The sequence below is a fragment of the Juglans microcarpa x Juglans regia genome, chromosome 8D, assembly GCF_004785595.1.
Source record: "Juglans microcarpa x Juglans regia isolate MS1-56 chromosome 8D, Jm3101_v1.0, whole genome shotgun sequence".
Taxonomy (NCBI): domain Eukaryota; kingdom Viridiplantae; phylum Streptophyta; class Magnoliopsida; order Fagales; family Juglandaceae; genus Juglans; species Juglans microcarpa x Juglans regia.
Window position 1 is genome coordinate 27,409,880 of NC_054608.1, and position 27,545 is coordinate 27,437,424.

At 35.6% G+C, this 27,545-nt stretch overlaps 2 protein-coding genes across 3 annotated transcripts; one reads left to right on the forward strand and one right to left on the reverse strand.

The window, feature by feature from the left end:
- Positions 1 to 11,656: 11,656 nt before the first annotated feature.
- LOC121242610 (VQ motif-containing protein 20-like) lies at positions 11,657 to 12,862 on the forward strand. Its single transcript, XM_041140517.1, has one exon. It carries the CDS (start codon positions 12,085 to 12,087, stop codon positions 12,733 to 12,735), a length of 651 nt encoding a protein of 216 aa, XP_040996451.1. The 5' UTR covers positions 11,657 to 12,084; the 3' UTR covers positions 12,736 to 12,862.
- A 1,553-nt stretch (positions 12,863 to 14,415) lies between these two features.
- On the reverse strand, positions 14,416 to 21,789 carry LOC121242608. 2 transcript variants are annotated; one of them, XM_041140515.1, is made up of 10 exons: positions 21,489 to 21,789; positions 20,581 to 20,828; positions 20,116 to 20,350; positions 19,655 to 19,824; positions 19,275 to 19,417; positions 18,983 to 19,160; positions 18,247 to 18,826; positions 16,859 to 16,971; positions 15,844 to 16,087; positions 14,416 to 15,183 (listed from the first exon to the last, which is right to left on the reverse strand). In XM_041140515.1, the coding sequence occupies exons 2-10, from the start codon at positions 20,790 to 20,792 to the stop codon at positions 14,956 to 14,958; spliced, it is 2,103 nt and encodes a 700-aa protein (XP_040996449.1). In that variant the 5' UTR covers positions 20,793 to 20,828; positions 21,489 to 21,789; the 3' UTR covers positions 14,416 to 14,955. The 2 variants fall into 2 exon arrangements, with proteins under 2 accessions (XP_040996449.1, XP_040996450.1); XM_041140516.1 differs by lacking the exon at positions 21,489 to 21,789 and having other exon boundaries at positions 14,901 to 15,183; positions 20,581 to 21,115.
- Positions 21,790 to 27,545: the final 5,756 nt, after the last annotated feature.

Here is a 27,545-nt window from a genome sequence, read left to right on the forward strand (position 1 = left end):
AAAAGTCTAAAGTCAGCGTGGTCAAGTCCCAGAAGATCAATAACTATCATCTGCGTTAAAGCACGGCGTTGTCCGAATAAAAGTATATTCATGATTGCTTCAGATAATCTGACATCGGTGGATGATAATTGTGATCCTCCGATATATAGAACGATATTATGGAGTTTTTTTATTTTTATAAAACATCAAACTTCATCCAAACAACCACATTATGGAGTTATTTGTGATCCTCAATAATATAGAATGATATTATCTAGCAAGGGTAAACCCTTATATCTCGTTTACTACTCTTTTAATATTTAGTTAATTTTTTACTCTTTTTGCTATTTGAATTTAGATTAAAAATTTCAAAACATTACCTTCTTGTATAATTTAAAATAAAATAAATTCAATTAACCAACATAATTATATAATTTAATTAAAAATAAATTCAATTTATAAAAATTAAGTACATAATTACGTTGATTGATTGAATTTTTTTTCTTCTAGATTGTCCAAGAATGTCAATTTTTCAGATTTTCAATCCAGATTCAAAAAGTAAAAAGAAAAAAAAAAGGATAGTAACACAATAGTAAAGAAAATGTAAGGGTATCATTATCCATCTAGTAATATAAATATTATGAGTAATGTTATCTATAGTTATAAAAAAAATATTGTGCACTTTTTTAAAAGGATAAATAGAGATAGTTAAGAAAATATATAAAATGAAAAAAGATATTTGCAACCGTGAATTGTGCAACCGTCACATAATCACTTTAAAAAAGTAAATAAAACATGAGACCCACATGAAAAAAAAAATTAATTTTTTAATAGTGAATCCCACTATTTTTCAAAGCAATTACACGATATTTAAGACACTTTACAGTTATATGTAGAATTATTCATATAAAATTAATGCACTCAAAAACTATACAAATTATTTCTCGAATACTATAATTTGAACTAGAAAAACCTTTTTTTTTTTTTTTTTGTTTATGATAATTATCATCTTCAGCTTGCTTTGAGAATATTGAATGGCAAATTAAGATAAAATCATTTAACTTCAACAGTGGAATTCGTAGAGATCATGTAGGATTATCACCGTTATATGTTTTGTGTAATTAAAGTCTTAACAATAAATATAGCAAGTCTACATTACTTAATATATTTGTTCTTTTATTAGTATAAGCCATAAGGTATTCGAGAATAAAGTTTTGATTAATCTCAAATTATACAAGTTCTTGAAGAGAAGTTTATTACAAGTACACTTCAATCCAATAATTTCTAAAAATGATTTACATAAAAAAAGTTAGAAATTTAAACTTAATATATATATATATATATATATTACCAAACTCAAAACTCATACAACTTGAAAGTCTTATTTTATAATTTTGTGAATATTAGTGAAATAGTTTCAGTTAAGATGTTTTATTTGATTTTGAAAAATCAGATAAAAAAAATTGAGTAAAAATATTATAAAGTTAAAAAATTATTTAATTATTAATTTTATTTTGAAACTTGTAAAAATTGTATTGCTTTTTTTGTTTTGTTTTGAATTTTATAAAAGTTGTATTGATTTTTTTTGGGATAATGATTATATAATAATTAAATAAAAAAATTGAAGATTGGAAATTAAAAAATATTTTGAATTTTTTTTTATACAAGAAGATGGAAGATTTCGAATTCATATTTTTTATTTAGAGAATCAAGTCATAAAAATATTTTAAATTTAAATGATACTTAAAAATAAAATTATAAAAAGTCCTACTACTCTACCTCCAAAATCATCGCTCACTTTGACAGCTGGTGCCCTCACCTGAGGCAACATAGTATTTTTCTTATAAAAAAATTTGACAATTTAAAAAAAAAAAACTATGTCTCATGACTCTCATGTCCAAAAGCTAAGGGTGGGCAGCGGGGCCCCGCCCCCGCATGGGCGGGCAGGCTACCCCGCACCGCCCATGCGGGGGCGGGGGCCCGCATGGAATACCCCATGCGGGGGCGGGGGGTGGATTGACCCCAGCAGGGCCCTGCCCCCCGCTCCGCATTCCTCCTATTTTTAATGTAAAAATTTATAATTTATAATATTTATATAATTAATTTATATAAATATATTGTATATGAATATATACAATTTGTTAAAAACTTGAATTCAACTTCTTCAAGTTAATGGATTGCCTTAACCTCCTAGGCCAACCATTATATAGGAGACCAAGACAATACAATAGTGATAGATTACTTAACTATCACTATTGTATTGTCTTGGTCTCCTATATAACAGTTGGCTAAGAAGGCAAAGACTATAAAAAATATAACTCTAATGAGTTTGTATTTTTTTTAATGTATAAATTTCAATTTATACTTTAAATTATATTATAATTTGAGTCTAAAAAATATTTTTAAACTAGAAAAATTTTAAAAACTTTTAAACAACGGATTGAGCCGGGGCAGGGCGCGGTGCGGTTTCTAACCCCCCCGGGTAGCGAGGCGGGGGTGGGGCGGGGTATGAAACCCTTCCACCCGCATGGTGCGGGGCTGGGGGTGGGGAGGGGGTGCCCCCGCCCTGCACCATGCGAGTAGCACCCCTACCAAAAGTGTCGTGGCATGCTTAAAATATTATATCATTCATGTTTATTAATTTTAAAAAAATTTATGTTCCGACGTAATTAATCTTTGGTCTTCAAAACTAGTTTTTCCGACTGTCCAGCCCACTCGCTGCTACGCTCGTGCCATCCACTCATCATAGCTTATGAGGACGTGTCCAATGGGTTTTCTAAACCCACCCTACGAGAATTGACAGGCACTTTACATTACTATGATTGGGTCGTGTATCCACGTGCAGAAAGTGCATGGATTTTTTTATGTGACATTGTTGCTGATCTATAAGGGTGTGGCCGCTGGGCGTACATCCAATGTAAAATTTTTTTTATATTTTTTTAAGATATTTAAATATTTTTAAAAAATAAAAAAAATATATCAATACATTTAAAATCACTTGCTTAATTATTAAGTAAAAAAATAAAATAAAATTTTTTTACCAAACGGTCAAATGAAGCGGTACAAATTAAAGGACAAAATAGTATTTCTCAATCTATAAACGTCGGCCGGTGCATGGTGGGCGCTGCCAAGATAATAATAAGAAAAACCGTACAGAATGAACCTTCATCTCGGTTTCATGTCTTCTCGTTTGGAAAACACTTTGAATTTTTTTTTTTTTTCCCTCAAGTGGGTTTGGGTTTACACTTAAGATAAAAACACCTCATTTAGAGTTAGAAAAATGTTTGTTGCAAGCATTTGGTGCAAACGGCATCTAAACGTGACTATTATGGAGACACTTGATAAAAAAGACCGAGTTGATGAGAGAGATGAGAGCGAGTTGATGAGAGGGAGAGACCGAGCTGCTGGAGCTGATAAGAGAAAGAGACCGAGCTGCTGAGAGAGAGAGAGAGCTTATGAAAGAGAAAAAATTCATTTTAAATTTGACGTGACATGGATGATTGCACGCCGGTTGTATTTACCGACTGTATATAGAAGAACTGCTAGAGTTATACTATACAGTAATTTTAGCTATCTAAACATAATATTTCATCTCTTAAATTTTGAAAACATTCACTTAAATGAACAGTAAAAAAAAGTATAAAATATTAAAAACTGACATGAATAATACGTAAACAGTGTCAAAATTGACGTAAACAACACATGAATAGTGCACGGATAATACATGAACAGTGCACAGTGGGACCACCCTTTCATTAAATCCCAAAAAATCAAAACTATCTCATCTCATCTCACTATCTAAACACACATTTTTTTGCAAACTATATCATCTTAACTCAAAAAATCTCAGTATTATTTAAAACATCTCATCTCATCTTATCTCATATGAACTATCTATCCCAATTCACCTTCAAACCTCGGGGTTAATTTTGGAGGTTTTGGAATGCCCAAAAGTAGTCAGTAACCCCAGTCAACTCGACTAGATTTTGATGCCTACCAAAGAGTAACAAATCATGTGTATATATATATATACACACGAGTCTCTCTTGATGTGGTGATTGTGTGAGTTTTAAACCCTCCTATTGGAGGGTAACATGTCTTTATTCTATTATACTTAACATAAACTTGCATGAGTTACAAATCTTTTTCCTTTCTCTCAAGTCCGTTGCCCCCTCTTTCTCTGTCCACATTGTCCCCTCTCTCTCTTTGGCCCCATGGCTCTCTCTTTGTCCTCACCATTACTTCTCTTTAGGACTGTAAAAAAAACTGGTGAACTAGCAAAATCGGTGTGTTTGGTCTGGTCTAATTTCTAATAATCAAAATTGGTTAGAAATTGGTGTAGCGGGTTCAAAGGGGTAACATTTTGACATTTGGATTGTAGTTATATATTGTGTTTTCCAAAATATTTCCAAAGAATTTTTTTCAGTCTCATGAAATGATGGGGTTAATAGATGTCCATATGACTGAAATGGTGAAAAACTCTCCTTAATCATTTTTATCATCAGGAGAAACTCACTGGTTAATTTGGAAGAAAATAATTCGATTACCTCACTAATTTATGGATCGTCTCCTTGTAATGAGAGTGATGTACGTATGCTTGTCATCTAGCGAACTTAAAGCTATTAGATCAATGGACTAGTTATTCTCCATCTAACTAATAAAATTTACTCGAATGTATAGAAAAGGATGGAGAAAGCTCTTTACAAAAATTCACACCTACTCATGTAGTTCCAGAGAAGCCAACGGTGTGAACCATTTCTCATGTTCTCTATAAATGCCTACTTTCATGATGTTCTCTAAAGTCTGTAGGAGAGAATGTGTTCCACACACGCTAAGGCACAAAACTTCTATTACAATCCTTTTATTCTAATAGACCATGTGACTAACGAATATCTTTAAAATAAAAATGATATTTACAATCTTAAAGTGTGCAAATCTAGCGTGCGATATTTGCACATTTTAAAATTATATTTAGCATTACTCATCTTTTAATGGGATTGAGGCAAATTAGCTTTTTGTGGTTTTCTATTTACTAAAGAAGTTATTTAAACATTTGGGGTAAAAGTTTTAGCATCAGATACCCCTTTTTGGATGAATTTTTATGGTTGATTTGTTTTGGTCATCACAGGTGAATCATGGTTTCCATGGAATGACCTTTGTCATCGGAATCTTTTACGTAGATTTTGAAATAGTAGATTCTAACTTGGAAAATGCTTGGGCCAGAGAGGTGGTCCCGAGATATTTTTCCGATGCCTTTTTTTTAAAAAAAAAATTAATAATTAAGAAAATATTTTTTAATGATATTGTGAAAACATATGATTCAGTTGAAAACTATATATATTTTTGTTTATATGTCGTTGCCTCTAAATGAATACTAGTTTTAGTTGTCTTTAGACTAAATTAAAACCCTAAATATATTTTTCTCATTCAAGCTTTGGCTTCTCTCTTGCTTCTTTCTATTCTTGGAGAGAACCTACTCTATAACGTCTAATGAAATATCTTCAAAATTATAAGTTTATTTAATTAAAACGTGAAGAAAAGAACTCTTCATGAGCTATTTTTTAAAAAAGAAAATATTAAAACAGAATATTATTTCATTCCAACAATATCAAACGTTACAAAGTTTGTCATTCACAACAAGACTATAAATAGACTCAGGCTAGGTTTAGATACACAAACTTTCTCATCTTATATCATCATTACAATTTTCTCAAATTCTCATACAAAAATATAATAAACAATTCAACTTTTTCAAATCCCAAAATAAAAATAATACTAAAAAATTATATCTAATAATATTTTATTCAGCTACTATTCAAAACATCTCATCTCATATGAACTATCTATCCAAATCCAACCTCAAGGCCTTCCTTAATCAAGCACTGTTTCCCAGCTGAAGACAATGCCATCTTTGCTAGCTTGTGAGCTACTTCATTCCCTTATCTGTAGATGAAATTTGTTGTCCAATCTGATCTATTCTTGAACACCATTTTCAAATCCTCAAACATCAGTCCATGTCAAGTCCAATTGTCCTCTGTATTGTGAATAACCTTTATGACCACATGTCCATAGCCTTCCATAATGCTGCACACTTGCTGTAACATGTTTTTCTGTTCACATAGTGTCACAAATATGTCTCCCTCACTATCTCTAGTAATGATCCCAATGCCCATTTTCTGATTTTTGGTATCAACAGCGGCATCAAAACTGGCCTTAAAATTGTCCCTCACTAGTTTTTTCCAAGGTTGAGATACTCTTCGTGTCACCACTCTGTTCTGCTTCCCTTCTTGTGTCAACTGTGCTTGATGGAAGTCATCCAGACCTTCTAATGCTTCTTTCACAACCTTTTAGGGCTATCAAACTTATTTTAAAAAATGAGCTTATTCCTTCTATGCCAAATGAGTCTCATAATTGAAACTGATTCTTCCAACTGCTCTTTATTTAATTTCGTGCACAGATTCTCCCATAGTTATAAGAAATCATCGCCTTTGCTCGACCATTTTTAATTTGGCCACATGATAAGCACTTCTAACTAGGAATCTTTCAGTTTTACTAAACCACCAAATAAGTTTGTCCTTAGTCCCATCTTGCTAGTAGGGATGCTACAAATTTTTTTGTGCTTCTTCTCTTACAAAAACCTAATTTAAAAAGCATCTTTCCAGCTTTTTGTCTCTTACACTATTAACTCACTAACTCTTGCTTTAGGATCCAGAATTTTTATAGAAGACTGGACACAGTAAAAATATAGCTTTGGCAACCATCTGTTACCTCAAATTTTGATCTTATTGCCATTCTCAACTCTCCATATAAGTCCTTCTCTCAAGAGTTCGGTTGTGGAACACACACTCCTCCATATTAGAGATGGTGAAACCCCGAATTTTGCTTCAAGTATTTGTGTGTTTCTGAAATACTTCCGTTTGAATACTTTTGCTACCAAAGAATGTGGATCTTGCAAAAACCTTCCGCTTTGTTTGGCCAACATTGCCATGTTGAAACTTTCAATGTCTCGAAAACCCAACCATCCACTAGTCTTTGAATCACCCATCTTACTCCAAATCTTCCACTAAAATTCATTCCCCTTTTGGTTATTGCCCCACTAAAATCTAGCCAACAATGTAGAAATTATCATTACACAGTCTTATTGGAAGTTTGAAAACACTCATGGCGTAAGAGGGAATAGCTTGAAAACCTCTTTTCTAGCCTTTAATAGGAAGTTGTTCTTCCAACAACTGATCTTATTGCATACTTTATCCTTAATAACTTGAAAAGTATTATATATGGATCTATCAACCAAAGTCGGTAGTCCCAAGTATTTTTCATAGCTTTCACAAGCTACAGCTTGTGCTTCATTTATTGTCAGATCTCTGGTACTAGCTCTTGCATTTGAACTAAAGAATTTTAAGTATTCTGCCTGTTTACTAGGGGTGAAAATTGACACAGTCAGCTTGGTTTCGGTCCAAAATAAAAATTAACCAACTATTTACTTACTTCTTTAGACCCGGTCGAACCAACTGATTAAAGGGGAGAAAATCGGTAAGCTTGATTTTGGCCGGTTTTAAATCGGTGCGTCGGTTTCCAGTCGGTTGTGGTGGTGTGATGAGACATTGCCAAGATAATAAAGGTCGAGATGAGACAGAGAGAGAAGGGCGGGGCATCGTGATGAGAGAGATAGAGATGGGAGGTGCTGTGTGTGTGAGAGAGAGAGAGGGCATTGAAATGAAGAAGAGGGAAGGAGAAGATTGATAAAACCCTAATCCAAATGACGACGTTTGGTGTATTAAACCAAACAACATCGTTCTTTTTCCTAAACCTTCGTTATAAAACGACACCGTTTGGTGTATAAAACCAAATGACGTCTTGTCTTATATATTTATTTATTTTTGTAAATCTCAATGATAAAACCACATTGTTTAACTCATTTAAGTTAAACGAAATCAAACTGATTGACGTAGATTTCTAATGTTTTGGACCGCCGACCGATCGGTTCTCTGTCGATTTCGGTCAATTCCTGACTCCGGCGGCTGGTTCACGTCGTTCATGGCTGGTTTCGTCGATTTCTATACAACCTTACTATTTAGGACTTGGTCAGATACTTTCTCATACATATTTAGCATAGATTGTAGCTTGGTTCACTCTATCTGTTGTGCTCTATAAAAAATCACACAATCATCTGCAAACAACAAATGATTTATTCTGAGACCATCTCTAGCAACTGTCACACCTTTTATTTCCCTATTCCTTTCAAATTGATGAATCAGTGACCTCATACTTTCTGCGCATAAGATGAACAAATACGGAGATAAAAGGTTTCCCTGCCTTTACCCTCTAGCTAGGTAAATCCTCTCTCTTGGCTTCCCATTAACCAGCACATAATAAATGACTATATTAACACATCTTCTTATCATTGTGATCCATTCCTCATCAAACCCCAACTTCCTCATGATAGCCTCCAGGTAATGCCATTATATTCTATTATAAGCCTTGGAAATATCAAGTTTCAATGCCATACTTCCTGCGCATCCTCTTTGTTTGGTTTTCATTGTATTCAAAACTTTATAAGCCACCATTATGTTGTTAGTTATTAACTGACCAAGAATAAATGCACTTTGGGTGTTGGATATGATGGCTGAAGGACTTTCTTGATCTTGTTGGCTCAAACCTTTGATACAATTTTATACAAGACATTACATAAGCTTCTTGGTCTAAATCCATTCACTGACAAATGGTTTCGTACTTTAGAAATCAAAGCAATGTAAGTAAAATTCAGAGAAGAAGAAATGACATCAGTGTTTAAGAAGTCAAGAGTAGCATTGCAAACCTCTTCCCCCACTATGCTCCAATGATTCTAATAGAAGCTTGCTCTAAACCCATCAAGGCCTAGGGATTTTAGTGGAGACATTTGATTTAGTGTTGCCTCTATTTCAGCTCTAGAAAACTCCTGACCAAGTACTTTATTCATTGCCCTTGTAACTCTTGCCTCCACTTAATGTAGGCATTTTGCAATGTTTTCTTGTGAAGTAGAAGTTGAAGTGAAGATCTCCTTAAAATATTCCTTGAAAGCACTCTCAATGTTTATTGTCTCTATCAATGTTCTGTTTTGGAAATCCCTGACTTGCTTAGTGAAGGAAAAGAAATCCAACTTAGTCTTCTTGCTGGTAGGGTAGGGGCAGCAAACCCAACTTAGTCTTTAAATAAATAAAGTTCCCAAGCCCTTGACAGTTCTAGCTTAGGATCATCATTGTGATTGTCAAGGCTGCCTAGCTGCCTCTGCCAATACATTTGAAATTTTTTCATTTCTACCATTTTGCCCTAATTTGACCTTCTTAGACGTTGTCAGTTGGGATTCTACACTATCCTCATCAACCAGAGCCCTTTTCTTTGCTATACTACTACTCAGGTAAGAGATTGTGCCTTTTGCTCTTGCCCTTCTCTTTTTGTAGTTAATTTTTAATAATCTTGAATAATTATTAACTCCCTCTATCTTGTATGTTATCATGTCGTTTATAAATATTTTGTAAAAAAAATAGCAACATGTCGTTTATGTCTTGTTGTTATCGTGTTATTAGTGGATGTAATAACAACTGGATGTAGGAAGTCAATTGCAAAAGATTTCAAGCCCATGCGTTAAAATGCAAAAATTGGAAACCCATGGGACGTTTTGCAAACCTTTGAAAATAGAAGACTAATTTTTGCCTTCAACCCGAATCTTTGTTTATTTTTGAAAAAAGTGCTTGATGTATCATTTTGGGTTATGCGTCATATTTTGATGGACATAAATGCTAAATGCTCCAAAGATGTGTCCCAAAATCTTTTTTTTTTTTTTTACTTAGTGATTAATGAAGTGTTTTTTAATGTTGGCATGAATATCACATGAAATTGCTAAATTTGTAAATGCGTGAAAGGCTGAAGGCCTCTAATCGAAAAAGAAGAATTCTATTCTAAAAGCATTGGCATGCTGTATAGGAATTGAGAAAATCGGTTGATATCGACTCAGACCGGCTATCGAAGCACGGAACTGGCAAAGAACCGGTCGGCCAGCGTAGGAATTAAGTAAAACCAACGTCAGTCGGTTCGGTCCCTATTCAACCCAAGGAAAAGTTGCTGAGCCGACTGACGTCAGCTATGTTTCATTTTTTTTTTCAAATATATGTATATGATGCCGTTTCACCTAAATGAGTGAAACGACGTCGCTTTGGGTCGCAGGTTGTAAAAAAAAAAAATATAAATGCAATGGCGCCGTTTTGAATTAGGGTAAAAGACCCCTGATGCGCCCTCCTTCTTCATTCTTCCTTTGCAATTTTTCCCTCATTCTTAGATTCTCCCCAGCGACAACCACCCGCTAGCCTTCCTTTTCGATGTGACGATACCATCTCCCTCTCCAATGCGGTGATGCCATCTCCCTCTCCCTATTGAGCTCTCAGAACCTTTGTCTCAGGTCTCTCCTCTCTCTCTCTCTCTCTCTCTCTCTCTCTCTCTCTCTCTCTCTCTCTCTCTCTCTCTCTCTCTCTCATGGGATTGTTGATGTTTATTGTTTAGATTTGTGTAGTTGATGTTTATTATTGAATTTGTATTGTTGAGTGTTGAGAAATTTGTATGACTCATGGGAACCAATGTTTACGCCGATGAATCGACGGCAATCGGCCGAAACTAGACCGGCCGGTTTTACCACTCCCCATCTACTAGTTATGGTTGGTTGCTCCTCCCTTTTTCTCTCATCGATCAGGTCGATTTTGCCCAAAAACCGTGTCAAAGGGGTCGGTTTTCACCCTTATTGGCAATGGTCTAACTATTGTCAAGACTAAAATTTGATTAAGAGTCAAGGTTTTGACTAAAACTAAAATTATTAGAAAGATTAATCCATATTGAACTATCCATCCAAAAGTTAAAATAATAATATAATATTAGATATTTTAATAACAACTTTTTTAATATATATTTTACAAATACACACCATATATTAATTAATAATTTATTTTTTACTTAAAATTAATATTTTCCAATTATTTTTTTCCTCAACATAATTATCCAATAGTAGCCATTGAGAATATTTTTAGAATAGACTATTATTTTGAAAATGAATAGTGACTAGCTAAATTTGGAGAAAGTGATGAATTTACTGTAGACTACTTTTTAGCTACTTAGCTAGGCGCTAGCTTTTGGCCAGGCCTTAAAATAGTATTTCTTATTGAACAAAATGAAATACTCCAAAACTCATCAATCTATATTTAATTTACAGAGAAAAATAAAAACAATCACCTGGACCATTCAATTCTGAAAACGACTTAATTTGAGTTGGAACTAGATTAGTTGAATAAGCGATAAATGTTGTTTGTAAACCTATTATAAGACCCATATCATCATCTTCTATCTAACTAATCAAATTTTAACATTAACTAAACTCAAGTGAAATATGCATTTATGGAAGTGACTTAATTTGAGTTGGAATTAGATTAGTTGGATAAATGACATGTGTCATTTGTATTTTATTATAGAACACATATCGGTATCTGTATCTTCACGTAACCGATCGATTTAGTTTCAACAATAACCGACCATAATATGCATTTTTCTAGAGAGACTTGATTTGAGTTAGAACTAGATCAGCTATACGAGCGATATGTGTTACATGTATCTTCTATTTTAACTGATCTAGTTTCAACTATAATAACTTAATTACAAGCCAAATAAAACATTATTATTATTATTTTCTCCTAAGAAACCCAACCTTATGTTTCCCAAAAAGAGCGCCAACAGAACCGAAAGATCTGTTGAGACAAACACATTGGATTAACCCACAACTAATTTCCTATCCCAACTCCAATCTCAACGCGTCAGCATATACCTGGCAATTCTTGCCTGGTCTGTTTTAGGCCTTTAGCATACCAAAAATGACCAAATTACCACTCTGTAAACCCAAAAATCCTCGTCACCCATTACGTGGCACACCGTGATTCGAAGCATCAACGCATGCATCGCACCCGAACATTCATCTTCCCTATAAAATGCACTCACATTTTCCATTAACTTGAAAGAAGACTTTCCAAAACGACCCTAAAAATTTCCGTTATTTCTATTTCCGACCCGTTGGTTTTAAATTTTGACATAATGAGCTCAACAGTGCATTTTCATGCAAAGACAGAGAGTGGATTGTGCTGCCCACCGCCGTTGAAGCTCAACAAGGATTCCCATATCATCAAGAAATCTTCGCCGGCGTCGTCGTCTTCCACCACCTCTCGCACGGCGCCCCAACAACAGCAACGTCACGGCCCGGTCATAATCTACACGCATTCCCCAAAGATCATTCACACGCACCCCAAGGACTTCATGTCACTGGTGCAGAAACTCACCGGGTTGTCGCGCGCAGAGGAGGACGAAGGTGTTGTCGTGGGTCGTCGCCAATGTCATAGGTCCTCCGAAACAGGTGGTTCTAATGGTGCTGCTTCGACAACGACGACGGAGGAAGAGGAGGACAGCATGAAGAGCGGGAGGATCCTGTTGGGAAATGATGACACCGAGTCGTCGTCGGTGATCACCGAAGAGAACTGCAGCAACGTTGTCGGCGATGGCAATGTCAGCCAAGTGAATTCCTACTTTTTGCCGCCGATGTTTGAGCCTCCGTTGAACCCATATATGGCCGATATACCGGTATTTACGCCGAATTCGGCCGATTTTTTGCCTTACAACCAGCCATTTTATGGTTGCACCGATTCTATCTTTTACATGCCTAATAATATGACTAAGGCGAATGATTTCTAGGACTACTAATTTAAGGTTTTTTTTTTTTGTAGTTAATTTTTAATAATCTTGAATTAATTATCAATTATTTATACATTCAGATGTTTCATTTTTTTCATGATAGCAATAAAAGTTCTATATCTTCTTTGATAAAGCTAATTATTTTTTCATTTTAAATATTTTTTAAATTTGAAAAATCAAATTATAATTAATTCGATGCAGCAATTAACTCATAAATAAGAGAATGTGACAATCTGATCACCAATTATATGCATGAAATCATGTCAATTTGTGAGTTTATTTTTATGAGATCATTTTGTAACTAAATTATTTCTCATGAGGTAAAAGAAGTGCTAGAATTACAAAGAGATTTTATAAAAATAAATTCGTAAATTGATATTATTTCATATAATACGTTAGATCTATTTTATAATAAGAGTCACTTACGTAAATTAAAACAGGATCTTGTTAATGACTTTTTTGTTCTATCTTTTTCGATTTGACTGACTTAATGCCAGGGTATTCATGCTGTGACTTGCCTTTATTTAAATAAATAAATGAACAATATCATCATAAAAAAATATATAGAAAAGAAGTTTGATCATCACATAAATTGCTTTGTCCCAAAATTGGAGGATGAGCTACAAATGCAATAAATAGCTAGGCTCTTCTCCTGTTTGTGTGTGTGTGTGTATATATATATATATATATATATATATATACATATGTTATATTATTTACTCACGATGTATGCTGAATTAATAATTTGAATCAAAGTCAAACTTATTTTGTAATGCCGGCCTGCATGAAAGGTAATAACATATGGCCAAGGACTCTTCTTATAGCAAGCATTAAATTTTCCTCTAAACTTGTTCTATTTAGATTATTAAATTATTACCATGTGTCTTTTAAACATAAAAATATATTTTGTTGAAACATAAAAAGAAGTCACAACAATTCCTTTGGGATGGGTTGAGAAATCGTGAATAATCCATCATGAGTACTGTTAGATACAGTTTTAAAGTGTTCAAATATCGCATACTTCATTTAAAAAAAAATGAAATCCATTATTAAAAAATTAATTTTTTTCATTTAAATTTCATATTTATCCATTTTTTAAAAAAGAATGTGTGAGATTTGCACATCCTAAAATTACAAATATCATTTCTCATCCCCCACTACCGATAGTTCACTTCATAACTAGGGTCGAGGAGGCAGGCGTTATCAAGTCCCCCAACTTGCCATGATTATCTTAGATTGGAATTGTTGTGTGCTAACCCTCCCTTTGGCAATTAGATCTCTTAGGACCCTAATCAAGAATCAAAATCTAGACCGTTAGATACAGCTGTGGAGTATGTAAATACCGCCTAATCATTTTGAAAAAGAGTAAAGTTCACTATTAAAATTTAGTTTTTTTTTTTCATGTGAATCTCATATTTACTTATTTTTTTTAAAAAAATTACATGACGCTTACACATTCTACAATTACAAATATCATTATTAAAAAATGATGGGCATGGTAACTGGTAAGCTTAGTACTAGTGTCTACCATTTTGTAGAAGTGCCCCCTCTTGATAAGAAGGCAGTCCTTGTTTTTGCCTGCCTATTCATGATTGATGGATTATGGGTGTATGCATGTTCGACGGAACGGCACTGGGAGTCCCTCTCCAAGGATTCATTTGACGGAGCGGCGGATTAAAACAAGAATCGGCGTACAACATCCTCAGTATCCACATTCCCCAGATCGCTAATGCAAATGAGCTGATATGAACCCTAAAAGAAGAATGGGGAATTCTCCTTCAAATCAGCCTATATGCTAGATTAACAGCATCGATTCAAGAATCACAGACCTCTCAATTAAATGAATGGAAGGAACTCTGGTTGGCCCATATCCATGAACGTTTGAAGCTGTTAATCTGGAAAATCACCCGGAATGCGTTACATTAGCCATGTTCATACACGAGAAGGAAGAGAAGCTGAGGTATGCAGGATTGTGTTATGCCAGCTCATTCATGAATGATTGCCGCAGATATTTCTCTATGCATGAAGCCATCACATCTTTCAATGTTTCATGCCAAACTGATACTTCCTTTGTCCTTAGTGTGTTTCTTTTTTCATTGCTGATGTTTACAATCACGAGTTGCATCCTCAAATCGAGAAAAAAAAAACAAAAAAAAAAAAAACCATTCCAGAAACATATGTACAATTGTTGCAGAAACAATACCCGTCAAAATTACAGTATCACTTCCTCTTTTTCTCCCCTTTTTCTCTTTCAAGGACAACAGGAGCTGCTGGTATGCTGAACCACCATTCTCTCAACCTCCTCATCCATCTCTCCGTGCTTGATGTCCTCGGAGGTGAATATCTTGTAAAAGTTTCCACGAAAATCAAAAGAACTATGTACTTACTAGGTATGAAGGCCAGAATCAAGGCCGTGGTCAAGAGAGCAACAGAAAGTTTTTTGCTTGCCTGATGAACAGATGTATAAACCACATGAATTGGCAATGTGCTAGAGAAAGCATTGCTAATAAAAATTCATAGGACATTTCAAGACAAAAAACCAAAGTAAAGAATGCCGTGCACCGGATTTTCTGTGCTTATATAGTGGTTCATAGGAGACAAGATGAAACAATGGAAAGTGCAAAAGCCAGTAAGGACAAAGGAAGAAAGAAAAAACTGAGACAAAGTGGACACTACAGGTTTGACTTGAGAGACTAGGGCTCGTTTGGTTCCTTGACTGCATTCAGCTCAGCTGAGTTCGGTTCAGATTTATACCTCTTCTACTATGCAAACACCAAACTCTCAAATCACTAAACTTATCTCAACTCAAAACCCCTTTACACGTGAGACCCACAACCTTTTTCAACTCAATATCTCTTTACACGTGAGATCTACAACATTTTTCAACTTCCTATAAATACATCTAAACTCATCTTAACATCCAAACACATCTAAACTTATCTTAATATCCAAACACATATAAACTCATCTTAGGTAGGCCTCACAGAGCTCACTTCACCATCTTAACTCACTACTATTCATAGAGACCTTAACTCAGCTCAACATCCAAACGCAGCCTAAAGTGGGTTCTGTGCAAAAGACAATAAGGACAGAGGAAGAAAGAAAAACCTGAGGGGAAATGCACAGCAGCAAGGCCCGTATCTTGAGAAGAACAATGTTACCATCCTGGATGAGCTCTTCAGTTTGAGAAATTGCATTTTGAACAGCCAAAAGCTGCTCCATTGTACTTGTTCCAGGAGGCGCTATCACCTTAACGTCATCAATAGGCCTTCCTTGGTCACAAAATCGTGTGAGTACCATGAAAACCGCAACAAAGATGAACATCAGAGCAAAGGTGTAACCTAGCCATCCCCTGAAATCCATGTTTTAATTAACAAACAAGATATGAGAAGGTGCTGGCAGCCAAGGGCCCTTATGTTGTCCCCAATAAGATACTAACTAGCTTATGATGCTCAAAAGATTATCATTTCTTTCTTTCTTCCTTCTCTCCTTTTTTTTTTTTTTTTTTTGAATGCAACTCACTGGATAGTAGGGGTGGCAATATGTGACACGACCCGTTAACCCAACACGAATACGACACGATAAAAGCGGGTTAGGGTTTAGCCTTAACGGTTTCGAGTCAAAACGGGTTGATCCGTTAAGAAACGATTGCTTAACGGGTTGATAACGGATCAACCCGTTATAACCCGTTATGACCCGTTAAGAAAGTTAAAATTACAATTATACCCTTATACCTATAAAATAAAATTGGTATTTTAATTTCGATATTTTTATTGTTTAGATTGTAATTTTGGATTTGTAGTTAGTTTTATATTTTTTATAGATATTGTGATTTTAACATTTATATAAAATATGCTAAACTTAACTAGATCAAACGGGTTAATTTTGGATCTGTTCAATCCATTTACATAAACGGGTTGACACGACACGACCCGTTATGTTAATGGGTCGTGTTAGGGTTTGAGATTTTAACACGATAAGCTTAACGGGTCGAGTTAGGGTTGACCTATATAGTATAATATGCACGTCTTGACACGACACGAACACGACCCGCTAACACGATTTGACACCCCTACTGGACAGTCTGTGAAGGAGAAATAAGTCACTCATATAAGAGTTTTACCTGCAAATGATATAACTGAAAACTAAACAGAATACCGAAGACTTCACAGGATCATCCCAAATTACCAGAGACAGAAGGCATTTCCCGAGTTCCCTCATTGGAGAGAGTAACTCCTGCAAGTATATAATCAAGTTAGATGTTAAAACTAATGATTTTAAGTTGGAGCTACTCTGGTTTAAGTGAGGGGAAGGAATTGTAAATCCAGATTCAGACTGCTGAGCCAAGTACTTATTCAGTCTATTTTTATCAACACTTTAATTAATTTTTATAAGTTAAAACTTTATTCATAATCAAATAACGCGTTGCCCGAGTACACAGATGGATACACGAGAAGCACCTAACAAGAAGATGAGAAAAGAGTAAGAAGTCCTGGAAACAAAAAATAGAAAAACCAAAATGAGCAAACATCCAATGATTTTCTCCATATACACCACGACAAACAAACTAAGATCATCTTCCAAAATGCTTGACTCTGGACAACTAAACCTCCATTTCCAGCCTTCCAAAAATACCAATAAGCAGTGAGGCATGATCCACTCTGTCCCAAAGCACTTTAGCCACCTCACGATGCAATGATTATGCCTTTTTGAATCCAAGCATAGATATTATGCCAGTAATACCTCTGCTATTTCCCCACTCCTACATTCAACACCAATCCAACACAATAACTTTCCTCTTTCTTAAGTTGTCCAAAGTAAGGATATTCCCTAAAGCAGTTATGCAAACAAAGTAAGTTACTCTTAAAATGCGCCTTATTCTGCCAAATATTCTTCTAAGGGAATGAGTTGCTATCATGGCATATAACACATTATAGAATGGTTTACTTCAAACACTCTATGCTTTGAGGTGCCCCAGAGAACAGATCTTGCACTGCCCCTTTTCAGCCAAATAGAATACAAAGGATCCAAGGATGAGGTGAGAATCTTCTCCCAAACCATCTAATGATATTTTTCCGAAGACCTACCCCATACGGCTTATTAACCTCATTGGAACTCCACCCACCTCATGAACCACCATACTTTGCATCCACTACCATTCTCCAAAAATAAACTCTCTCTCGTTTGCATAACACTCCTCCCCCACACCACCCCATAAAAATAAAATAGCTTTGTAATTTCTCCAAAAAAACCCTAGAACACCTATTCTTAAGAAATGATTGATGGAAACTGAGAGAGAAGAGAGAGGTCTTTAATAGTATCATGTGCTGATTAGTTAATGTTAGTGAGTATATGCCGGTTCTGCAACTTCCATCAACCAATTTTGATAACTTTTTTTTGCATTTATCTTCAATAAAATTGAAAAAAGAAAAGGGGGTGAGGGGCAAACAAGAGTGAGGCCATGAGAACAAAGTCAACAGAAAAAAGTTCTTTAACAACCATTACAAATACCTTCATCAGTGCCAACTTAGTGTCAATGCCATCCACTTTAACTCCGTCAATTGTTGTTTGTGCTAGCATCACTTTTTCATAATTATTTTTAGATTCCCTAACTGCTCTTTCCAAAGAACTCGTCTCTCCCACAGCTATCTCACCCACAACAAGCCCAGCCTCAGTAGGATTATTTGAACTTGTTCCAAACACAAACCCCAAGTTAGAAACCACGTCCAAGGCAGAGACCGAATACATTCCACCACCAGCCTTAGAATTGTTAGTCTGGTCCAACTCTCTGAGGGTTGACACATTTGCAAAACTTTCCAGGATCAGGTCTCCACCTGGAAGTTGGTCGCAGAGATTGAACACAAGAAGGGTCTCACACTGTAGAGGAATAGCTAAACCAATATCCTGGACAGCTTGTATTCGTAGAATACCAAGTACAGCCTTTGAAAGTGCTTCTTCCCGTTCAACTCCCTTGATCTGGTACTTATTTATAAATCTATGAACATATAAAATCTCTCGGATAATTCCTAGCCAATAATCACGTCGAGTATGCCCTTTAAATTCAGGAAACTCAAATACAACCGATTCTGATCTACAAGGGAAAACTGTAAAAATTAATGGCTGAAATAATGCTTAAAAGATTCCCAATGGTAACAAAACAGAAATATCTGCATAAAATTGAACACTGACAAGCTACAAGTAAATAATGCCCAGAAACAGAACAAACTGATATTGTATCATGACTTACAAGGAAACTGATTTATACAACACTGCCTTGTCAAAAAGTCGGGTGCCCCATGGTCCAGTCATCTCAGGTTTAACAACTTGTTTCAGATCATCTGCTAAATCATATCTTTTTGCCTTGTTATAGGACATAATATGGAGAGCTTCAAAGTAAAGTGCATGGTCTGTCAGAACTAACCGACCTGCATATACGCCTCAGCAATCATCCAAAAATGCCAGCCAACAAGAATAGTTTATTTCCAAATAAAGGTGTGCATGAATTTATTCCACAAGATCTATTTGTCCCATGAACCTACCAGGCCAGGTAGACATTCCTACATGTTCAAGAACAGGTTGGGTGGTGACTGTTCCATCTACTTCCAGAATCTTTTCTCCTCTTGCTGATCGAACAGCAGAAAGAAGAGACGACTCTGATTGGTTTTTCATTTTTTTAATAGCTCTGCAGGCATTAAAGAAAAATTAATAATAATAATAACAGACAATTTTAGAATGGATAAATGTAATGTAACCCATTGAGTAAAACTGTGATATTTACCGACACCTATTACAATCAAATCATATTACAATCAAAAAGCCCATTCCCTCTGGCCCCCCCACCCCCACCCAAAACCCCAAAAAGAAAAGAAAATCTATCTAAAAGAAGCCAAAATAATTGCAAATATGGGCATGCAATTACCTTTCTAGTCCACTTAAATACTTGTCATAGATAGAAAACTGAAGCCGACCACCAGTTGATTTGGTAAGCACTTCAAATAGATTTTCACTAACGATTACGTTTGCAATAATAGGGACTGCTGAAGCTATTCGTGAGAAGGCCTCTCCCCCAATGGATATATCCTCATCGACCTGCAGATGGATTTTGGTCATACATGGCCACAATGTCAAGAAGCAACAGACTCCAGAATACTAAAGACACCATAATTTACAGAAAAACTCAAGATAGGGCTCTTTTAAGTGACTCTAAAGTACAAGAGGAGTCCTTTGATAACAGAACCCCACCATTAGTTACAGGTGTGTGTGTGTGAGGGAGAGGTCTTGTTTTATGATAACAAACATGGAAGAGAGGTCTTAACATTACATGGTCAAACGGTACTTATGCTGCATAGTTAACAACTTATTTGTTCTAGTAAAACTTACATTTAGTAAAGGTTGGCTGGCAGCAGCTGGAGCCTCCCAAGCTAGCATCATGTCATATGTTAGGCGTCGAAACCTTTTATCGGCTAGATGACCGGTTACTTGTATTGACAAAGATAGTGTCCTGAAACTGCAGTATTCCAAAAAGTTCCTTGCATACCTTGATGGATGCTTTACAAAGTCAGCAGCCTCTGCATTGAAGCATTCTTGAAGCTCACTTGAAGGAACACCAAGGACTCTGCATCATTGGGTTTTCATTGTTGGAATAAATATAAACAAAAAAATAACGAACATAATTGTGGTAAAATTACAGATTTCAATGAAGTTACGATGCCTAAAATCCATACTTAGAACACAATATTGCTAAGAAGTTGCAAATAACACTGGAGAAGAAGTTCTACAAGATTCATCTAATATTAAAGTAAACATCTAAAGTATTGAGTACAAGATACAAAGTGGTGAGCTTACTTTGAGCATCTACGAACGACCAGATTTGCAACAGGAGAAAGCTCCTGTATCCAATTCCTCTGAGCAGATGGAGACCTTCCCATCTCTTCAAATTCTTCATTGAAAGAGCACCGCTTGCCAAGCAACCATTTGAATGATCCTTCCCTTACCAGATCTTCAAGCAAATTTCTGGGTTTGCTACCTGCAGCCATCTCCAACATTCCACTAACCATCTTCTCCAATTGGACAGAAACCCACCACTCAAATGCCTGTCACAAATCCTGCAGTCTTAGAAAACCTCAATTTTATAGATACCACTTTCACAGTGAGATACATTTGCTGTAACTTGAGCACATCACCATTTTATTTGCAGTTCAAAAATTAAATTTGCATAATGTGATTCTTACATTGCCAAATAAGTTAAAAAAGAACCACTAGAGATTACAAACTTAAAACCAATTTTATTTTTAAAATAGGTACCAGATTTCTCCAGAAGTCCATAGTACTTTCAATTTCTGCTACTGGGATAAATTATTTCAGATTTGACACTCAATAAGATTTAGGCTTCATTTGAACTTAAACTCATCTCAACTCGTTATTATAACATTTTCAAATCCCAACACAAAATATAATAAACAATTTAACTTTTATAAATTCTAAAATAATAATAATATTAAAAAATAATATTCTAATAATATTTTATCATCTCATCTCAACTCAATTCATTTCAACATCCAAACACAAATTTAAAGCCAGGTATCAAGTTTAGCTACTACATTCATCACTTATTCAACCCACAAAGAATTAGTCGATGAAAAAAGTAAAAACCCAAATATAAACAAACCAAAATTCATGACAACATAGTCCTAGTATATATATATATTTTTTTTTTTTTTTTTTTTAATTCAGAGCTCACTCAAGAAACTTACCCCTAAAATGCAAACTTTTACATTCAAATTCTGCAAAAACCTCAAGCTCGAACATGAGATTCTCTTCGTTTTTGCAACATTTCGAGAAAACCATCTGGGTTATATGTACAGAAACATTATCTCGTTTTTGCGAAACTCGAAGGGATTACATATACTGACAAAGCAGGGGGAGATTCATATCGGACAATATCCACTAGAGACATCAATGGTTCTGTCGTGATACGGGGTTCAAGATCACGAAAGTTGCTGGATAAGAATAACGAGAGAGACAGAGACAGAGACAGAGACTGAGAGAGATGGCACGGCCTGACAGGAGAAGATCAGATAGATAAGATTCTAGAATTTGGATTTAATTGAATGGAAAATTCTCAGTGGGTTTGCTTTTAAATTTCATATGTTTTTGGGCTTCTTGACCCGTCTTTCATTCTTTATTAACCCATTGGATTAGATGCTCAAAGCCCAATACAAACCTTCCTTGAAAAGGATCACTACAAACTACAAAATACACTAAAGACCAATACAAAGCCTTACTTGAAAAGCCCCGACTCCCCCATGCCTCTCCATCCTTCCTACAGCTTTCTTAGAGCATTCTCCTTTGGTTAGATAAAGGTAAAAGCTAAAATTTGACTAAGATCGCATGATATTTTATCTTTTACTTATTTCATTCAAGAGAGATTTTCGCTAACTATTATTATTTAATATTATTTATAATTTTTTATCTAATTTATTTCTCTCATATATTGCATTTCAAATCTATTGTAAATTGTATAAACCCAAGTACCTATATATATATATATATATAAATAATAATTAGTGGTGCGACTGTTATATAACAACAAAATGAGAGAGAAATTAAGGAATTGTTAGCCAAAATGAAAATGCTCTTACTTGTTTTTTCTTTCTTTTTCTTCGTCTATAGTTCAGATATGGCTTGATCTACTTCCTTTCAATGACTTAAGATATACATGCACCACTCTACAAGACTCTCCGACCATTGATCCTTCAAATAGCAAAAGAAGATCAACTAAATGCTTGGCATGTGAGGCTTATGTGCGGCCTTGCCCACAGGTGACCCACGTGCCGCCATACCACGAAAAGCTTTCCATTGCCACACTTCACACCATTACATTCCAACATTCTTAATTAACAAAAAGTTTAAGGGTGCGTTTGAATGTTCAGTTGAGTTGAGTTGAGTTGATAAAATATTGTTAAAATATTATTTTTTAATATTATTATTATTTTAGAATTTAAAAAAATTAAATTATTTATTATATGTTATGTTGGGATTTGAAAAAGTTGTAATGATGAGTTGAGATGAGTATAGAGAAGTTTAGTTACCAAACAAAGCTTAAGTTTCCCAAAATATTTTTAAAATGCAATAACATTATGAAGAAGTCATCTCAACAAACAATCTAAGTTGACTCATGTTCAAGGGAGCGTTAGGTAAAGAGTGGCATGCCAGAAAACAAACAACCACAACCCCCGATCAAAGATTGTCATGATCCAACCTGAAGTAATCTTGAAGAGTGTTTGTCTTGACCGAACCCGAATAAATCGGGTGCTTCTGTTTCTGGCCCACTCGTCTCAAATAATTTGGTTTTGTTTTTCCAATAGAGTGGGGCTACTCTGCCGCCCCATTCTTATTGCTGGGCTTACTGCTCAGAATTAATTTTTTTTTCTTTTTTTCACATTTTTTAATACATTTAAATATTTTTAAAAAATAAAAAAATACACCAATACACTTAAAAATACTTTCTTAATCACTAAGTAAAAAAAAAAAAATTCTGCCAAGCGGTCAAGAGAAGGGGTCAAGTTGGGGCAGCAGACTAGTGTTTTCCTTTCCAATAAAGAAACCTAAACAAAGTCGTTTCAATTTTCAAAATATGCATATGATTGTAGTCGATGCACTACTCAACCCAAATTTTCTAATCAAAATGACCCATTCAATTTTTGCTCTATTTTAGTATGAGTGCAAAACCCTAAGGGATTGAAATGAGGTTCTTGACTATATATTAATGAAGTTTTTTAGGGGTAAAATACATTATACATCCCTAAACTATCACTTTTTAACAATGTGATATCTAAAAGGAAACTTTGGTTAAACATTCCTTATGCCATGGGGTACTTACATTTAGGAATCTGCCCAATTTGTTTTGGTATATGTTTATTAGAAATATTTTTTTTATAACCAGCATTTATTTATTCATTAAAACTTTATAATAGAGAAAGAATACATCGAGGAATTTGCTCCATTACAATGGCAATATTTAGTATACCAAGAGCATCATTTCCTATAGCATGAGCAGCTTTGTTCTTATTCCTTCCAATGTGTTGCACTGACCAAGAATCAAATTTAGCCACTGGTGATCGTGTATTTGCCAGTATCATGCCTGTGGTAGTCCCCACCTCTATAGATTTTGGATCCCCTGGACTACCTACAGTGCATCTCCATCTAGGATTATGTTTCTGAAACCCAAGTCTTAGGAATACAATGTGGCTTGGAGGAGCAACAACAACTTCTGCTAGAAAAGGATCAGGAAGAAGATCCCTCTTCATCCTCAATGTTGCCTTGAATTTGCCCTCCTAGTCACACATAATAGCACCAATACCAACCTTGCAGTGAATCTTATCCAAAGCAACATCCCAATTAAGTTTAAAAATTCATTGAGGAGGGGCCTCCCATTCTTCATTCATTCCACATTCTGTTTTGGTACTGCTAATTGAAGCTTTGAGTTGTCTGGGTTCAACCAGTAGGTTCTTAGCTTGCTGCACTAATTTGGAAGGATGTGTGAAAGTTTCCTTAAAAATAGACTCATTCCTCCTCTTCCATATTTCCCAAGAAACAATAGCAAATTCTTCCATGTCTTCCTTGTGTAACACATCAAGCATTTTCTCCACTAAATCCTTTGCCTATCTTTGAGATGCACACTTTTGAATTCTGGTTGTACACTGCCCCCATACATCACAAGTAGAGGTGCACTCCCACAATACATGCTCCACTGTTTTAGGGCTTTGTTTGCAGAAAGGGCACTCTGGATTGTCTACTACACTCCTTTTGAAAAGATTAGCTCTTGTTGGAAGGACATCTAGACATGCTCTCCATATGAATGTTTTGTTGGCATTAAACTCTTATAACATGTGCTTAAGAAGTTTGAAAATGCCCATACAGTAAGTGGGGATGCCTTGAACAACTGCTTTGAGTAGGATCTCCATGCCTCCTTGTGAGAGAAATTTGGTTTTCCAATTTCTCAATCTGTCCTTCACCTTGTCTAATAACCCTGTGAACGTATTGGCTCTAGATCTTCCCTGCTACACTGATGATGATCTCATTGGCGTCTTCTTGAGTGTTCTTGCTGAAGAAAATGGAAGTCTTGCCTTTATTGAGCCTTTGGCCTGAAGCTTTCTCATAAGAGTCCAGAAGCTTGAAGAGTCTACTCCACTCCTTGGGGTGCTTGCCTTACAAAAAAGTAAGCTGTCATTTGCAAAAAAGAGGTGGTTAATATGGACTTGACCTCTGGCCAGTGGAAGACCAGTGATCAAACCAGAAGCTTTTGCTGTGTTAAGCAGGTTGCTGAGAACTTCAAAGCATAGGGTGAAAAGGTATGGCGAAAGAGGATCACTCTGCCTAATCTCCCTAGAGGAGTGAACTTTTCTGTGGGGCTCTATTAATAAGCAAAGAGTAAGAGACTGATCTGACACAATTCATGACAAGTGCAATCCACCTTTGTGCAAATCCCATTTTCTCCATTACATATCTTAAGAAAAGCCATTCAATCTTGTCATATGCTTTGTTCATGTCAAGCTTAAGAACCATGAAACCTTCATTTTCTTTCATACAAGTCTTCATGGTATGCATGGATTCAAAAGCTACTATTACATTATTAGTTATGAGTCTGTGCACAAAGGTACTTTGGGTACGTGAAATGATGTCAGGGAGAATGGCCTTTAACCTGTTAGCCAGTGTTTTTACAATGATTATGTAAAAAATATTACACAGGCTATTAAGTCTGAACTCAATAACTTGTAGAGGGGATTTGGAATTTGGAATAAGGGCAATACAAGTGTCATTTAAGCTATCATACCATTTTCCTTCATTTAGGACCTCTAAAATAGCAGCACTCACACCAGGTCCTACTGTATCCTAGTGGTTTTAATAGAAAGTTGCTAGGAAGCCATCAGGACTAGGAGATCCTAATGGATTCATATTGAAAATAGCTTCTTTAACCTCTGCTACAGTGAACTCCCTAGTGAGACCTGCATTCCTTTCTTCTGTTACTGAAGGCTTCAGTGATTCTAGACAAGAATCTATTTTTGTTGGATTGAAAGTTGAGAATAGATCATTAAAATACCTTTGAAACATGCTATTGATCTCCACAAATACTTTTGCTACCTAGCCATCTTCTGTTGTAATCTTGTGGATCATGTTGGTCTTCCTCCTCTGGCTGGCACATTTGTGGAAAAATTTGGTGTTTCTGTTCCCATCTTTAAGCCAAGCTTGTTTAGCTCTTTGCTTCAACTTAGTGTCTTCCTCTTCAAGTAAACAATCAATCTCTTTTTGCAAGCTTTTGATTTCATTATTCAGTTGGCCCTCGGTGATCTCTTGTAGCATACTCAACATTTCAACTTTTGATTTAATTAGCTTGCCATTGTTTCTATGTAAATCTTTACTCCATTGTTTGAGCCTCATCTGACAGCTTTTAAACCTGTTGCAGTAGCTTGCAAACTACTCGAGGAGCTTGTAGCATCATACCCTGCATCCTAAATAACTGTGTTGCATTCTACTTTATTTAACCAGCTAGCCTCATATCTAAGAATTCTCTCTTTTTACCTGTTGAAGGATTGATTTTGTAGTGAGATAAGGATTGGACTGTGGTCATAACAGTTGGCAACTAGATTGTGCACTGAGTGATCTTCAAAAGTGTTAATCCATGCTGAATTACCAAAGGCTCAATCAAGCCTATCCTTTCTAAAATCATCACCATCTTTATTGTTCTTCCATGTGAATTTGTCCCCTAGATAACCGAGATCATTTAATTCACAGTTCTCTAAAACTGTTCTGAAACTGTCAATCTGTTTATAAGGTCTCCTGGGCACCAAACTTCTCATTTTGTTTGAGGATTTCATTAAAATCCCCTGCACATAACCAGGTTATACTCACTTGAGCCTTTAGTAGTTGAAGTAGATTCCAACTATCCATTCTCTTGGTGCTAGCAGGGTTTCCATAGAAACCTGTTAACAACCATCACCCCCACCCCCCCCCCCCCCCCCCCCCCCCCAAAACAGCCATTTAACCCCCTCTACAGGATAGGTGATCCATGCTTAAATATGCCAACTAGTGAAGGAGTCCAGTTCCACAACCAAATTTGAGTTCCATAGTAGGGCTAGCCCCCCACACCAACCTCTGCTATTAACAAAAGAACTATTATCAAAACCATGTTTATTCATGATCCATTCCACTTTGTCTCTACAACTCTCAATGAGGAAGACCAATTGTGGGCTCTTTATTTTCACCTGCAGGTGAAGCTCACTACTTGTTTGAGAGTTTTCAAATCCCTGGTAGTTCCAGCTGAGGCAATTCATTGTTGATGGTGGGACTGCAAAGTAGCCTCCACTAATTCAACCTGAGTTAGGCTCCTTGCAGGGGTGAGCTGGGGTTTTTGCTTCTTACAAGTTGGCTTATTCAACATGCTCTCAGAATTAGAGACCTCTGATCTCTTCTTACACTTCTCAATTGGGGCATCTTTAGACAGCTTAGGCATTGTAGCTTGAGTAATAGAACTACCTCTACCTTTCCTAATCCAATAAGTTTACCCATCTCCACAGTCATTGCAGCAAATGGAAGATTGTGTAACTGCACACAAAAAGGTTCATACTTGAATTGAACTTCATTTGGTTACATACTACCTTCAAAATCCTAGAGGTTAACCAAGTGTCTATCAAATGACCAGGGTCTGCCATGCATGACTCTCTCTTTGTCAGAAAGGTTTTGAAACTCCACTAGAAATCTGTTTTTTCCAACTTCACGAAAGGTTAACCATCCATCTGAGTTCCAGAACT

Bases quoted from the DNA above. Each gene is read 5' to 3' on its own strand.
- LOC121242608 (XM_041140515.1), bottom strand. From the start codon at position 20,792: ATGGTTAGTGGAATGTTGGAGATGGCTGCAGGTAGCAAACCCAGAAAT. The intron at 19,418-19,654 runs GTAATTGCATGC...TAATGCCTGCAG, and splicing joins TATTTAAGTGGACTAGAAAG to AGCTATTAAAAAAATGAAAA. The intron at 15,184-15,843 runs GTTTTTCTTTCT...TCTGTTCATCAG, and splicing joins TGCTGTGCATTTCCCCTCAG to GCAAGCAAAAAACTTTCTGT.
- LOC121242610 (XM_041140517.1), top strand. From the start codon at position 12,085: ATGAGCTCAACAGTGCATTTTCATGCAAAGACAGAGAGTGGATTGTGC.